Source organism: Epinephelus moara, chromosome 24 (genome assembly GCF_006386435.1).
Source record: "Epinephelus moara isolate mb chromosome 24, YSFRI_EMoa_1.0, whole genome shotgun sequence".
NCBI lineage: Eukaryota > Metazoa > Chordata > Actinopteri > Perciformes > Serranidae > Epinephelus > Epinephelus moara.
The window spans coordinates 36,564,505-36,578,889 of NC_065529.1; the positions used below are offsets into that span (position 1 = coordinate 36,564,505).

The window sequence follows — 14,385 nt, forward strand, 5'->3', positions numbered from 1 at the left end:
TATATTTATTTACATTTATGTTTGTTAATAATTCCTGTTTATTTAACTATATATTTGTAAATACTATTGTTTAAATTTCTTATATTTTCACGTATCTTTCCTCTCTTGCAAGGAGCACCTGTAACATAAATAATTTCCCCTCGGGGATCAATAAAGTATTTCTGATTCTGATTCAGATTCTGATTTTAGCTCCTTCAGCGGACACGCCTCCAGCATCTTAGAGCAGAAAATACTATTCATTTTTTCACAATTTTGAAAACTGATATTATATATTCTCTGTGTATGCTCATTTCACATTTTATTTTTGCTTAACCCGGACTTTAAAACATACTAGCCATAGCTATCCATTATTTGGATCGTACTCAGTCAGGCATAGTCATCACCATTTGAGTCCATTTCGGACCCGAGAGCCAAATCAAACTTCAAAAACAGCAGTAGAGATGTCACACATGTAAATTCAGAAAGTAATGGCAAAGACTGGGACAGTTTACAGTAGTGTATCCCATGCTGATAAACCCCCAAGGTGGTTATGGTTTAATATCATTTTTGTTGTGATTTGATTTACTTTCAGAAAATAATGCACAGCCGAAAATCACCGTCTAGGGTTTAAGTTCTGTCCCTGCAAGGTCTGCATGTTACTTCAGTTTGGGAAGCAAGCCGAAAATGTTGAGAACCAGATATTCTCTTTGTGTTCTGAACTGTACAGTGTAATGTGTTTTAAACCAAAATCACGTGTTCTGCTTAATGTTACTTCACTTGGATGTTTGAGTTTCACTGTGCATAATGATGCCCAAAAGCAGTTTTCACTTTCATCTGCGAAAGTGTAAAGTTTCTCTGTGCTCACCATAAATCTCAGTTCAACACTCACAAACATGATTTTGTGAACATGAAATTAACAGTATTTGCATATTCATCAACACTGAATCTTTTTATGGGATAAGGAGTAGATGCAATTAGACTTTATAACCAGGTAAGTGAACTCTTTCGTGATCAAATCATATTAAACACAAATTACTATGCAAAGTGTTTCTATAGGTCATAAATCATGTTTGGATGGGATCTTTATGTAAATTGGAACAAATAAATGTCAGACTGCGCTTCATGTGCAGTGGATGTATTAAACCCAGTAACTATACAGTCACTGCTCTCACCCCGTAGATGAACCTCTGGTTAAACTGCTGCATGGCTCCCTGCAGCTGGCTGCGCTGGTGCTGCCACTCTTCATAGTTGCGCACCGACTCCTGCGTGGGGCGTTGCCACGTAGTAGTTCGCGTTATGTGGTCGACATAGTACACCCTACCCATCGGGTCCACCCTGCGCTCCCATCTACAGAACAGAAAGTAAAAAGACGGCAGTGCTGAGTTGACAATGTAGGCAAAATGGTAGCTGTGTCGCAGGGCTCCACCTGACATCCATATGAATATCAGACACACAAGCGGATTTAATCTGTTCTAGTATTTATCTAGTAAAGACAATTATGAACAAAAAGAGTGCAGCTCTACAGTAATCGTAAAAGTGGCTGTGAAATATGTCTGTACTGATCTGAGATTACTTTTATTCTGTTATAAGGGCCAAGCAAGAACCATGTTAGTGTTGATAGTAAATGATGAAACAAGTGCTTTGGTACCCTGTAGGCAGAGGATCAGGCCTTTCCCAGGTTGTCCTTTTCTCAATGTGATCCACATAGTACATCCGTCCGTTCTGGTCCACCCTTTGCTCCCACCTGCAGAGACAATACAAATGAGTGAGCAAAGACAAAGCATAGGAAACCGGGTTCAGATGTAGGTCAACTGCCAAGCAACTGGATTGAGTCACTGGAAAACTACCATTCATTAAAATACCTGGAACATCCCTACATATTACAATAACAACACACATAAATATTTATAAGGCTGCAGCCTAATCAGCCCGTTCAGGATGCTGCGATCACAGCAATTAACGCAAACTGATCCGATCCCTGTGAATTTGTTGCAACCTTGCAATTTTGTCCTATCACCGCAACTTTTCCACAAGACTATTCACTGTAGTTTCCCGATCACTTCCAATCATAGCAGCGAGGAAACAGAACACAGCAAAATTACAGCATTGATGTTCTGCATCAAAGCAGGGGGAACTGTTTGACAATGCGCGCAACGTTGTGATGGAACACAAACAAAAGTCATTAATTGACAAACACTTTTATAGCGCAAAACACACCCAGGAAATGGCTGAAACGCTTCACAACAGACAAAACAAATCACCATGACGGGGGCTGTTGCATCCAGATCTATTACATGTGCTGAAATATTCAAGATGAGTTTGATCAAATATGCAGGGTTTGTGGAAACTTCAGTTTAGTTTAAATCACAAACTCAGAATTAATTGTGGAAAAAAAAAAGAAAAAAAATCACATAAAACAACATGCATCGCAATTTCTTATAAAAGCTGACATGAAATCAGGCATTTTAGGCCGCAACTATCCCAAAAAAGCCTACAAGATCCTGAAGGGACTTTCTAATATGCCTATTAACAGTGGCTGTAGTGAAGACTTGCAGAAATATGTGTAGCGCATTGTTCTTTTACCCTGGTGGCAAAGGAGCGTTGCTAATGGGTGTGATTCTGGGAGTTGTTGTGGCCTGAGCTGCTGAGGCAGAGGTCCCTGGTTTGGGGCCACTTGCTGTCTGTGAAGAAACTGCTGTCGCTGCTCCAGCGCCTGAGTCATCCTGATGATTTGAACACCCACTAGCTGACGCCTGAGAGGAGCCATCGGAAGCTGGACCTTCACTCAGCTCACTAGGGGAGGAACTGCTAGAAGAGGCTGTGGAGAGGAGTGGGAGGAAGGCAGCGAAGAAAACCTTTAAGTCTGTGAATTAATTTGCAGAGGTGTTATTTGCTTTGAGTGCAGGCGTTTAACACAGAGCACTCTATTTCTGTACATAAAACAAAACCAGTGGTATGTGAGAATGTAAAATGGCTGGTATGTCAAATTGTAACAGCTAAAGAAATGTAGCTATTTTGTAAAGTCTCAGATATTGTGTGCTTTTCCTACTTGGTGAGGCAGCTGGTCTGTGAGGCGTAGGCGGAGGAGGCCGGTCTGGTCTGGGAGGACGTGAGGCATTGGAGCCCCCTGGAGATCGGGAAGGAGAACCCGTGCCATTGACAGCATGACCATTAGGTATAATAACCCACTCCTCTGAGTCACTGGAGGGAGACGTGTCTCTGCTTGACCTGGGGATCAACATATTTTCTTATGTTATTCTACAGATATATGATGCGCAATTTCTATACATAAACACACACACTCTACAAGACGTATGCTTTTGATTTACCAAATCCATAACCCAAGATCTGCACAAAAACCATGCAAAGGCCCATTAATAAAAGTTTACTGAACCTCTTGCCACTGTCTCCATTTTGTCTCACATTTCCATTTGGAACAACAGCTAGAATGACAAAGAAACAAGAAGACAAGTGACATCATTATTTAATAACTTTAGATGTTACTGCAACAGTTGGATTATTTGGGAATTGTGACCAAGATATGTATGGAGAGTGACGTAGTGCACGATGACAAGTAAAGTTAAGTATGTGAAAACCAATTAAATCATAGATATTTGGTATTTCTGCACTACAATTTTTTTGTTACTCAACAGCTGACATATATGCTGAGTAGGGCTGGCTATTGCCTCTGATCTCCTAATCAGATGCAATTTAATTTTTAATTAAATTAGTTGTAAATGTTAACTTGAGTAACCTTCAAGCTATTGTCACTTTACTTTCTTCACTGCGGTCTGTCTGCTCTGCTGTTCATTCTGTGCTTGTGCGTGCATTTGTGTGTGTGGTAGCAGCTGCAGACCTGACACACACAGAGAGCAAGGGCGAGGCTGCGGCGTGATTTAAATTACACCAGAAATCAATGAAGATTGATTTGAATCATTTAAAACGATTATTTAAACCCAGCCCTGACGCTAGATATTCACAATGAGCTAAGTTGGTTGATGTATCACTTAGGCTCTACTAAAAGATTCTGGTCAGGAGCCAAAATTAATCGACATCCGCAGTTGTTAAAGCCTTTTTTCAAGAACACTAATGACGATAGGACAAACTATGAAGAGCAAGGAAGAAGGAATTTAAAGAATTCTGCATATCTGTACATGGTTCATGTCCTCAAATTGTTCCTGTGATTGACCTTGTAAAGTGTGCTTCTGTCTGGGTGAGATTCCTTACCGTGTTCTTTCTCTGCTGAGGCGAAGGTTTCTGGGTCTACCTGCATGCCGTCCAGACAGACTGACAGGTCACCCACAATATCCCGGGGGTCTCTGTCTGAGCACAGCTGCAGTGTCTGCACCACCTCACACACTGGGGAGGGTACAGAATTCAGTGTTTAACAGGCGCTTATAATTTGCAAGACTGACATCACATCTCAAGTACACTCATCGGATAAACACCCACACTGACCTTCACAACAAAATGAAACCAGACGATGCTAAGGCTGCACTGAGGTAGAAGATATTGCCAATGAATGTACGTACTAAATCCGAGATTACATTTTAGAGACATTTTCCTTTGCAAGGCCTCCCTTACTGGCCATTCATGATCATCTCACTCTCAAGGTGTTTGGTTATTGTTTTATGTCCTGCTGGTGAGAGTAGGGTGCTCTAAAGATGTCAGTGTCAGTCACTTTGTCAGCTTAATTCACTTAAGTCATATGAGGTGTAACAAGTTGCATGACCTCAAGGGGCTACTGGCAGGATCTTTAGAATCTTGTTTTTTTATTGGCGAATGAAAAGCAAGCAGCCAAATAGAATATGGACCAGTATTTATGTCACATTGCACATGCCAAGATAAACCATTGAATTTGGCTGTAACACATTCAAAGCAAGCAGAAGGTCATAGGCTTAGGTGAGTCCTGTATCCCAGGGGAAAGAGAAGCTAGTGAGTACTGTGCATGTGGGTTGCTAGGGTTATCAAAGCCCAATAAAACATTCTAGTACAAACACAGGGAGATATGCGCTCTTACACAAGTGTACAGTGTCTACAGTGTGTGCGACATCTGCCAAATAAAATATGCTGCTGATAGACTCAGACACACAAAGTGAATACTGAAAGTTTGGATTACAAAGGATACAATGTTTTATTATCTTGAAATAAACACGCCATGTGGTGGGAGTTTTTATCTTGAATACCTCATCATATTCTGTGGGAATCAACCAGAGAGCCTGGAAATATTAGCTTCATACTCTGCTCCTTGGACAACACATATTTTCCATGCTCAAAGTTGAAATGACAAGTGACAGTACGAGTAAACTCTACAAAACAGCCTTGTGCTATAAAAAGATCACAGCTGTCTTATGCCAGTAAAGGGAAAAGTGAATGGAGAGTTTGGGTTGTAATCTTTTTGTTAGATATTTCATATAAAATTTAATATTAAAATTTAGGAGAAAGAAAGTGGCATGAACGCACGTTTCAGGTCGTTGGCCTTTAGGGTCTCACTGATCTCCAGTATGGCCATCCCCAACAGGATGTCTGCTTTCAGCGTCTGGTGGCTCCAAACACGAAAGATCAGCTTGCTGACCGGAGTTACAATTCTGTAGAGAAGTGAGAAAATGACAAGATACAAGTCAACACCAGAGAAAAAGATTATGAATGATCTGCACTAATGCTGAAAGGATTTATTGCTGACTATATAATAGCTTTGAAAACATACTTTTGTAATAGGTGCTACATCACCAGAGAAAAAAACAGAGGAAAAGAGCTGTGGCATTTGTTTGCTTTTTTCGAGAGGTAGAAAACCCACAACTACCAGAATGCACTGCACTGCATCGGCCTAATAAACACTCCAGCTGGCAGGTGATGTGATGCCAGCTTATCCGTTTTGACACTGGAAACAATTTGGCGGCTAGCTGGTGACAACGATCTCATATCAAATGGTGAACTAAAATATATTTCTGATAACACTGAAGCAAGAAAAAGGCAATGCAGTAACATAATCTTGGTTCATATTTGATCAGCACTGCTTAGTTTTACCATTTGATCAGAGTTTTTTCAGTCAGCACCCACATCCTGTTCTCAAACTCTCATATTACAACCAAACCGTGCACTAAAATATGTTTCTCTAAACAGTTTAGGTGAGAAATAGGCATTGCAGTAACAAAATCTTGGTTTATGCCAGATGAGCAGGGAGATGTTCGCTGAACTGGTTTCTCTTTCCTATGACAAACACAACAGTCGTACTCACACTGTGACAGCCTGCTTCCATTTGGGACTGTGTGTGTTGTTGCACTTCTCAGTCCTCTTTGACTGGCCATCCACGGCTACCTCAACATACGGACTGGGACCAAACCAGTTCTTTTTGTTTTCCTTCAGCTTGGCTGAAAGCACTGGATAGGGGAGAATACCACAGTGAAATTACGGGTGATGCAACTTTCAGTAGATTTAATCAGCATTTATAAGAAGTTTCATTTGGTAAAGATGCAACAACATGCTAAAACCATTAACTATAAACATAAACCACCACTTCCTGTAGTCTCCCTGTGCTGAACAAACACAACAACAGTCCGTGACAGCTATTTAGGCCTTATTATTACTACAGGAACTTAGGCCTAGTTAGCAACCCACATCCTGTAGCTTCCTAGACACAAAGTCAAACAATACTGAGCACTACAACTTCATCAATTTATCAAATTTCTGTCTCATTTAGGTTCATAGACAAGCTTACAAATCTTGCAATACTAACTTACCTGTGACTTGTAATTGGGCCTTCATGGTTCATCCATAACACTGCAGCCTTGTTTGGCTACACCGAAAGGACCTGCAACAGCTGCAACCAGCGACAGCAAATGTAAACATGGGACACTCTATGCAGGTAACCTACTTACAGAGTGATTAGGCTATTGGGTTGCGGCAGTCAGTGGAAAGTAAAGCCTGGCTTTAGCAAGTATTGATGGGGCTGCCTAATAAAAACAAAGAGGTACATTTGATAGTATCAGCTATGTAGACATGACCTACACTTTTGATCTCCATAATAAAAGTTAAGCTAAATACTTCAGGTGAATTTAAACTAAACTGTGCACACATTTTAACATAATTTGGACTGTATATAATCCCACTGACAGGCAGACTCATTTAATTACTATTTAACTGAGGCTAACTTGTCTTATACAGCAGTATTTTACATATCTACACACTCCATATGAAATTTAAATGATGTCAGACATACAAACTGCACCAAAATGCACGTAACCAAGTGACTTGGTTTAAGCTTATCTATTCCAAGAAACCACCGTGAACCTTTCATAACGGAAAATCCCCTCCTCAAATTGGCTCACTAAACCTTTCTTACTAATCTTTGACAGGGCAAGAAGGTTAATTAAAACACTAGACAAGAGGGTAGGTTAATGTAATTTAACGAAAAGATGTTAAGTGTATCAAACAGTGACATAAAGTTGTCAACGGGGCGAACGTGTTCGCTGCTATCTGTACCGTGAATGCAGCACGACTGTAGCTTAATAGCTTTATCTGTCAGGTTAGCAGGGGGTTAGCCAGGATTTGCTGTCAAGACAACATCAAACACTAGCCGTCTCTGGGGTAACTGTTTCGACTGTGACATTGTTAAGATGTATTACTGTCTATAATGTTGATATTTTTGGGGAATGAACCGAGAGACGTTGAGAAGTTCCACCACCTGGTGCAACTTTGTTCGCCGACGTCCTGAACACCGAGGCTTTAGCTAACGTTACTATTGCTAACACCGCCCGGCTCCTTGAGCAGCTTCGACCGTTCACTCGAGTGAATCTGACACCTTTCACTCGGTGAGAGACTAGATGACCCTACCTGACAGAAGCAGACGATAAATGGCAACACGGACTTCAGTTTCAGCTATGGTTAGGTTGTTGACAGGTAACCGCCTGCCATCAGTACAGCCCTGTGTTCCGCTAGCCAGAACAAGACCGGCTTTTCCGGAACGAGTTTTTCAAAATAAAATGGCTTCTCAACAGCATACAAATCTCTTTTTTGTAGAAAAATTACTCTGTAACTATTAAATTAATCAAAATACAGTCATACACTCTGTCATATTTAACCATGAAAGTATTCTTGGTCTTGAAAACAGTAGTTTGACAAAACTCTCCAAACTTAAAGTGCACTAACCAGCTTTTTCATGAGCTTTCAACAACACCACAGGTATATTATTATTGTTTTGTGGGTATGGAGATGGCTCAGTCTGACTTTAACTCTACCCAAAGTAAATTGAACGCTGTTTTTGTTCTTTATTTAGTACCTGTACATGCATGGTCTCATTTAAAAGGTGACACTAAAGTTTTCCCCAACAGTCAGAATGCTTCTGTCATTAAATTATACAAGTTTCAACCAGGTTTGAACACACTCCCTGGATTTTTTTTCTTGAAGAAAGATGCTGCAGATGACTGTAACTGGGAGGTATTAGCTGGTAAACACTATGGAACCAAAGTATGATAGCTTATCTAGTCCAAGCTCAAATTTCACAACAGTACTACAGAAAATGACTTTTTTTTACACATGTTTTTCTAAGGGTATGTCTAGGCATTTCCAAAAAGGATATTTTGGAGACTCCAAAGGACCCTTGGTAACTGTGATGACATACCTATGGTAAACAGGCTGCTACTCTTGAATGCTTCAATGTACAGTTATGATTTTGGGCTGACATTATCCTCTCAGGTATACAGAATCACTATCAGAATTACTGACACAGAATTACAGAAGCATGAACACATCAATATGCATTTTTGTAACTTTGTGCATAAAAAAGAGTAAAAACAAGTGTTATAGTGGACAAGCAGTTTGTATAAGAAATAACAGACATCAAACTATATACAAGTCTTCATACACACATTTACAGCAACCAATTTCGCATTAATTCACAGTAAACTATCTACATCTATTTACATATCTGTCAATATTTGCATATCTGTTTACATATTGGGGGGCATAGGGCTCCTCTCCTGAGGAGGCACTGTGGTTCCTCCACTGTATGTGGCTGCTTGCTTGCTGGGGTCTGGAATAGATGTTTGACAATAATGTGTAAATAACTGTCTCATGACTATTATGTATCTGTGGCACTTTTAGAACTGTGATATGGTTAAAAGCTCTGGAAAGGCTATTGGACCTCAGGTTGTGATTGTTCTGTCAAATTAAGGATTGTGTTTTCTTTTTCATTTCTTATAGTAATGATTTATAAGAGAGTAAGGCAGTTTTGTGGCTGCATTATTTTATTATATGGTCTATAATGCAGTTCAGCACACTTAATCCTTAAGTTTGTCCCAGCTTTTGTGGGTGCTTTCAGTCTTTTCACTTGCCTATCAGATATGTTTGTGATTTGTTATTTTGCAGAACATCCTTGTCTAGTTGCACTTATTTCACTTCACTATTATTATTATTATTATTATTATCGTTATTGTTATTGTTATTATTATTATTATTGTTTTTTTGTTGTTGTTGTTGTCATTATTATTATTAGTAGTAGTAGTAGTAGTAGTAAGGCAAGGCAAGGCAGCTTTTATTTGTATAGCACATTTCATATATAAAGGAAATTCAAAATGCTTGGCAAAGCAATAGAATATAAAACATAATTAAGGATACAGAAAAGAGTAAAGAGGAAAAAAGATATAAAAGGTAAAAATAAGTACTTAATGATTTACAATTTAAAAAAAAAAAAAAAAAAAAATCACCATTAAAACTAGCAAAAGTAGTAGTGGTAGCCATAGTACTATTTCTAATTAGTCCGACTTTTATTTTGAAGGTTAAAACGGTATGACGTTGAAGATAATATTGACGTCACCACTAAACATTCTCACAATTTAATTAAAAAAAAATTATATGCCTCAAAATTGTGAATAATCATTCATTGACACCGTCTGCTCTGATTCCAACTCTGTGTGTTGTGTTAATTAACAACACAAACATATTAACATTACATTAATAATGATCAATGGCGGCAGGCGAGACGCCATTTTTGGGCACGCCCACCACTGCTGTCGTCCTCTAGCGTCTCGTGACAGCGGCTAACGTTGTACTAGTCAGCTGATAGCACCTCAACCGTCTCTGTTTATAAAAGCCATGTTATTTAGCTATTTTAAAGACACGAAAATATTTGCGAATTAATTTCAACGAGCCCTGAAGATGTTGTCTCGTCTGCTGAAGGAGCACCAGGCGAAGCAAAATGAGCGGAAGGAGCAGCAGGGTGAGTGAATGGGTAGCTGGTTAGCTAGCATGCTAACAGATGCTAAAAACAAAGCTGATTGAGTGTGTTAGAGGGCCCGTAGGTCCACTGTAGCATTGCTGATTTACCTGTTTGTGTGGGTCCACTATAGTGCTGATGGTTTGCTCTGCTGTGTTAATGTTTTTCTTGCACAGAGAGACGGAGGCGTGAAGCTATTGCTGCAGCCACCTGCCTGACAGAAGCCCTGGTAGATCACCTCAATGTTGGGTATGACAATTTCATCTCTTAGCCCCCTGCTGTTGTTTCTGTTTGTCTGCTGAGGTGTGGTAGACACACTGTTGTTGCATTTCATAGTTGCCTGGTAATGATAGTGATGGTAGTTTTAGGATTTGCACGTGGGATGTGCTGACATCTTGACACCCTCACAAAGTAGGGAGTAACCTGCCAGTAAAAGGTAAACACTACATATAATTTTGTGAAATTAGTATATGAAACTTTTGCCACCTGACCCTCAAACACACCTTACAGAAGCCTGCACCATTATCTAACTTGAACTGTAGCTGTGAAATACCTGCACCAGCTAGGTGGCTTTATTTATGTTGTTTAGGGCTGCAACCCACGATTATTTTCATCATTAATTAATCCACCAAGTAGTTTTCTCGATTACTCATATGGCCTGTAAAAGGTAAAAAAAAAAAAAAACCCACTCAAGTAGGTCTGTTATATATCTTTTTTTTTTTTTTTTTGGTCCAGTGAACACTCCAAAACCCACATACATTCAGTTTACAATAATATAAAACAAAGGAAAATATCACATTTTGAGAAGTTGAAAGAAGTGAATGTTTGGTATATTTGCTTGAAAAATGACTTAACCAATTAATTTATTATTATGGCCATTCATTTTCTGTCACTTGACTTAGCAATTAGTCTACTAATCACAACAGCTCTAATGTTATTAGGGCTGTACTAATGTTTATTTTCATAATTGAGCAATCTGTTACTTTTTAGGTTGAAGTTTTGTCAAAAATATATCAGAAAAAAGTAAAAATAATGAAAGAAAAAAAAATGACAACCCATTGTGACATTTTCAAATGGCTTTCTATCTCCAAGCAACAGCCCCAAACCTGCAGATGTTTAATTTAAAATAATAAAAAACAGAAATGGTAATGAATTCCCAGTTTTGAGAAGATGGAACAGCAAATGTTTGGCATTTTTGCTTTGAAGGTGATTTAAATGATGAATTAATTTGCAAATTACTTTTCAGTCGATCTCTAACTTGTAACAAATATGCTACCAAAATACTATTATTATTACTAGAATATTATTGCAAACTGTTGTCATTACTTTTTGCCCTGTATCTCTCTCTGTCTCACTTTCGCTCCCTGTCTCTCCCTCTCTGTAAATTTATTATGTTGATGTGTTCTGTAAACACGACATCTATTGCACGTCTGTCTGTCCTGGAAGAGGGATCCCTCCTCAGTTGCTCTACCTGAGGTTTCTACCATTTTTTCCCCGTTAAAGGGTTTTTTGTTTGGGGGGGGGGGGGGGTTTCCTTATCTGCTGTGAGGGTCCAAGGACAGAGGGATGTCATATGTTGCTAAGCCCCCTGAGGCAAATTGTGATTTGTGATATTGGGCTTTATAAATAAAATTGAATTGAATTGAACTGAACTGAATTAAATTAAATTGAAAAATTGAAATCGACAAATCATTTTAGCACTGCAGTATAGGTTGTGCTTGACATACATTGCCTGTATAGACTGTCTAGGTTCCATGGTTCCTTAGCAGATTCCCACCAACCCACCAATAGCTCTTTCTGAGCTAATCAAAATAAAGCAGCCCATTCTCAGCAGGGCAGAATTGGCTCCATGTGTGACACAACCAGAAATAGTACATTAAGACCGTTAACATTGTGAAAGTTGTGATGAAAGCAAGACAATCAGCTTAAAGAACAAGAGTGAGATGCAAAGACCATTGTTCTGTTCCTGTATGTAAAGGATTATGACCAAAGTCCTTTACTGACATGGTAAGACTTAGTAAAGTTTAAATATTATGATGTGTTTTCAGCGTAAATGGACAAATTAATGGCTTGGACTTTGGACTATCAAATACAAATTCCCTCTTACATGCCATATTTGACATATTGCTCCATAATACTGTATTTTCATGTATCAGAGATACTGTAGCATTTCTCATTGTTGTTTTCTGTTTCACTTTAGAGTTGCCCAGGCATATGTGAACCAACGTAAGCTCGATCACGAGGTGAAGACTCTCCAAGTGCAGGCGAGCCAGTTCTCCAAGCAGACTGCTCAGTGGATCAGTATGGTGGAGGGTTTCAATCAGGCCCTAAAGGTAAGACATACTGTATTGGCAAGACATTAATCCAAAAACAAGGCCCTTATCTTTTTTTTATTGTAATACGCAAAGACAAGGTCTGTAACAGGATATGAGGTCCTGAATATCGTACCTAATGCAGTAGCAATCAGTACCACATTTAATTAAGCAGAATGTAATAAGAGTGGGTTCAGCACTACATTATACCGAGCACTATGACTCAGTAATATCACAAGTATTGTTTAATGCAGATTTAATATCTGCTGTTGTATCCCACTGTGCGCCTTGTTCAAATAAAAATAATACCATTAAAAACATTTTTGCTGCAAATGGTGAGCGCAGTGACTGGTCAAAATATCTTCCAATTGCTTTATGGGTTTCACTAAAAGCAGATTAGGTTGACACAGGTCCTAGATCTGAGTGGATGTGACAGGTGGTGAAAACAATTCATGAATGGATTTCCACTCTAAGTGCAATTATCCAGCTTATATCATCCTCACAGCCTGTTGCTGGTGGTGACACTAATTCTGTCTCTATACTGTCTGTTGAACAGGAAATTGGGGATGTGGAAAACTGGGCCCGCAGTATTGAGATGGACATGAGGACCATAGCCACAGCTCTGGAGTACGTGCACAAGGGTCAACTTCAGTCTGCTTCCTCATAAACTTCATGGTGGGACATTCACAGCTGAAACTGAACACACTGGAATGAAACAGAATTCCAATTGACTCCAGTCAGCACGATGCAAACAGCAGTGACTTTGCTTGTCTGCATGCTCCTTTTAGTGGGCTAATGCAGATCGGTTACTCTGTTCAGAGAAATGTCAAAGTCTGAAATGGTTCTAACATCTGTTTAGCACTGAATTAAATGCAATCTGTAATTGGGGGGGAAAGAAAGCTATGTGAGTTTGGAATTTTGAAAGTGCCACATGTAAAAACTCAGTTCACCTGCTTGTTGTATGTTTAAGGGGTCACAGACAAATTTGCCACACATGTCCTTGTTTGTAGTTTCTCCTAAAATTATGATCCCTAAATTTTGTATGTCTTTGGTTGTGTATTTTATGTCGATGTAAAGTGAGAACTTCACTGCTTTTGTCGGACGACTTTTGTTACCATTTAGAGATGGAACGGTATTTTTAATAAACGTAACACACTATTGTTTTTTCTTATCAAACAAGGCTGAATAGATTTAATCTACCACTGAAGTGTATGTTTATGTAAGGCTTCATAACAGCTGTTATGCAAAGTGGAATTAATAAGTACAAGGAAAAATTTGCATGAAGGACCTCGAGCAGGCTACTTAGAAAAATCAGGATCAGGTTTATTGCCAGGTAGTTTTTCATATATGGTGCATAACAGTAAACATAGTGGGGAAAATTTAAGATATAAGACAGTACGGCAAACAGCCAAGAAGCATAAATAAAAATTGAAAGGAAAAACAAGACAATAAAAATGTGAAAACAAATACTGTCAAAAAAATGTTTTAAAAAAAATTGAAAAGTTTTCTGCAGGAATGTGAAAAAAGTTTACGGAATAATATATAGAGAATGTGTAGCCTAATTATGTACGGAGATGATCATCCAAATGATGTGTGTTAGAGATGCATGATAATAGCGGCACATTATCTGTTATCAACAATATTGGCTTTAAAATGAATCATCGGAATCGGCCAAAGTGTTTTTTTCTTTTTTTGCACAATGAATGAATATTACGTACATTTTTTTTTGTTTTGTTTTAAGATTATTTTTTTGGGCTTTTGCCTTTAATTGACAGGAGAGAGTGAAATGGGGGAGTGAGAGAGAGTGGGGGGATGACATGCAGCAAATGGTCGTGAGCCGGAGCCCCGAATATTATGTACATGAAAAAGTATTGTATTTCA

The 14,385-nt window shown here is 38.9% G+C and overlaps 2 protein-coding genes across 2 annotated transcripts in view; one reads left to right on the forward strand and one right to left on the reverse strand.

Moving 5' to 3' along the window:
• The window catches only part of itcha (itchy E3 ubiquitin protein ligase a), a 23,206-nt gene extending 15,276 nt beyond the window's left edge, over positions 1-7,930 (reverse strand). The window contains exons 1-10 of the mRNA XM_050037922.1: positions 7,813-7,930; positions 6,720-6,799; positions 6,218-6,359; positions 5,443-5,567; positions 4,207-4,338; positions 3,374-3,422; positions 3,029-3,207; positions 2,563-2,797; positions 1,628-1,723; positions 1,152-1,326 (exon numbers count right to left, since the gene is read on the reverse strand). Coding sequence (XP_049893879.1) covers positions 1,152-1,326; positions 1,628-1,723; positions 2,563-2,797; positions 3,029-3,207; positions 3,374-3,422; positions 4,207-4,338; positions 5,443-5,567; positions 6,218-6,359; positions 6,720-6,744 — 1,158 coding nt within the window. The 5' untranslated portion in view covers positions 6,745-6,799; positions 7,813-7,930. The remainder of the gene's footprint in view (positions 1-1,151; positions 1,327-1,627; positions 1,724-2,562; positions 2,798-3,028; positions 3,208-3,373; positions 3,423-4,206; positions 4,339-5,442; positions 5,568-6,217; positions 6,360-6,719; positions 6,800-7,812) is intronic.
• Positions 7,931-9,991: 2,061 nt separating this feature from the next.
• bloc1s1 (biogenesis of lysosomal organelles complex-1, subunit 1) lies at positions 9,992-13,683 on the forward strand. Its single transcript, XM_050037442.1, has 4 exons — positions 9,992-10,195; positions 10,369-10,441; positions 12,393-12,525; positions 13,061-13,683. The coding sequence occupies exons 1-4, from the start codon at positions 10,135-10,137 to the stop codon at positions 13,169-13,171; spliced, it is 378 nt and encodes a 125-aa protein (XP_049893399.1). The 5' UTR covers positions 9,992-10,134; the 3' UTR covers positions 13,172-13,683.
• Positions 13,684-14,385: the final 702 nt, after the last annotated feature.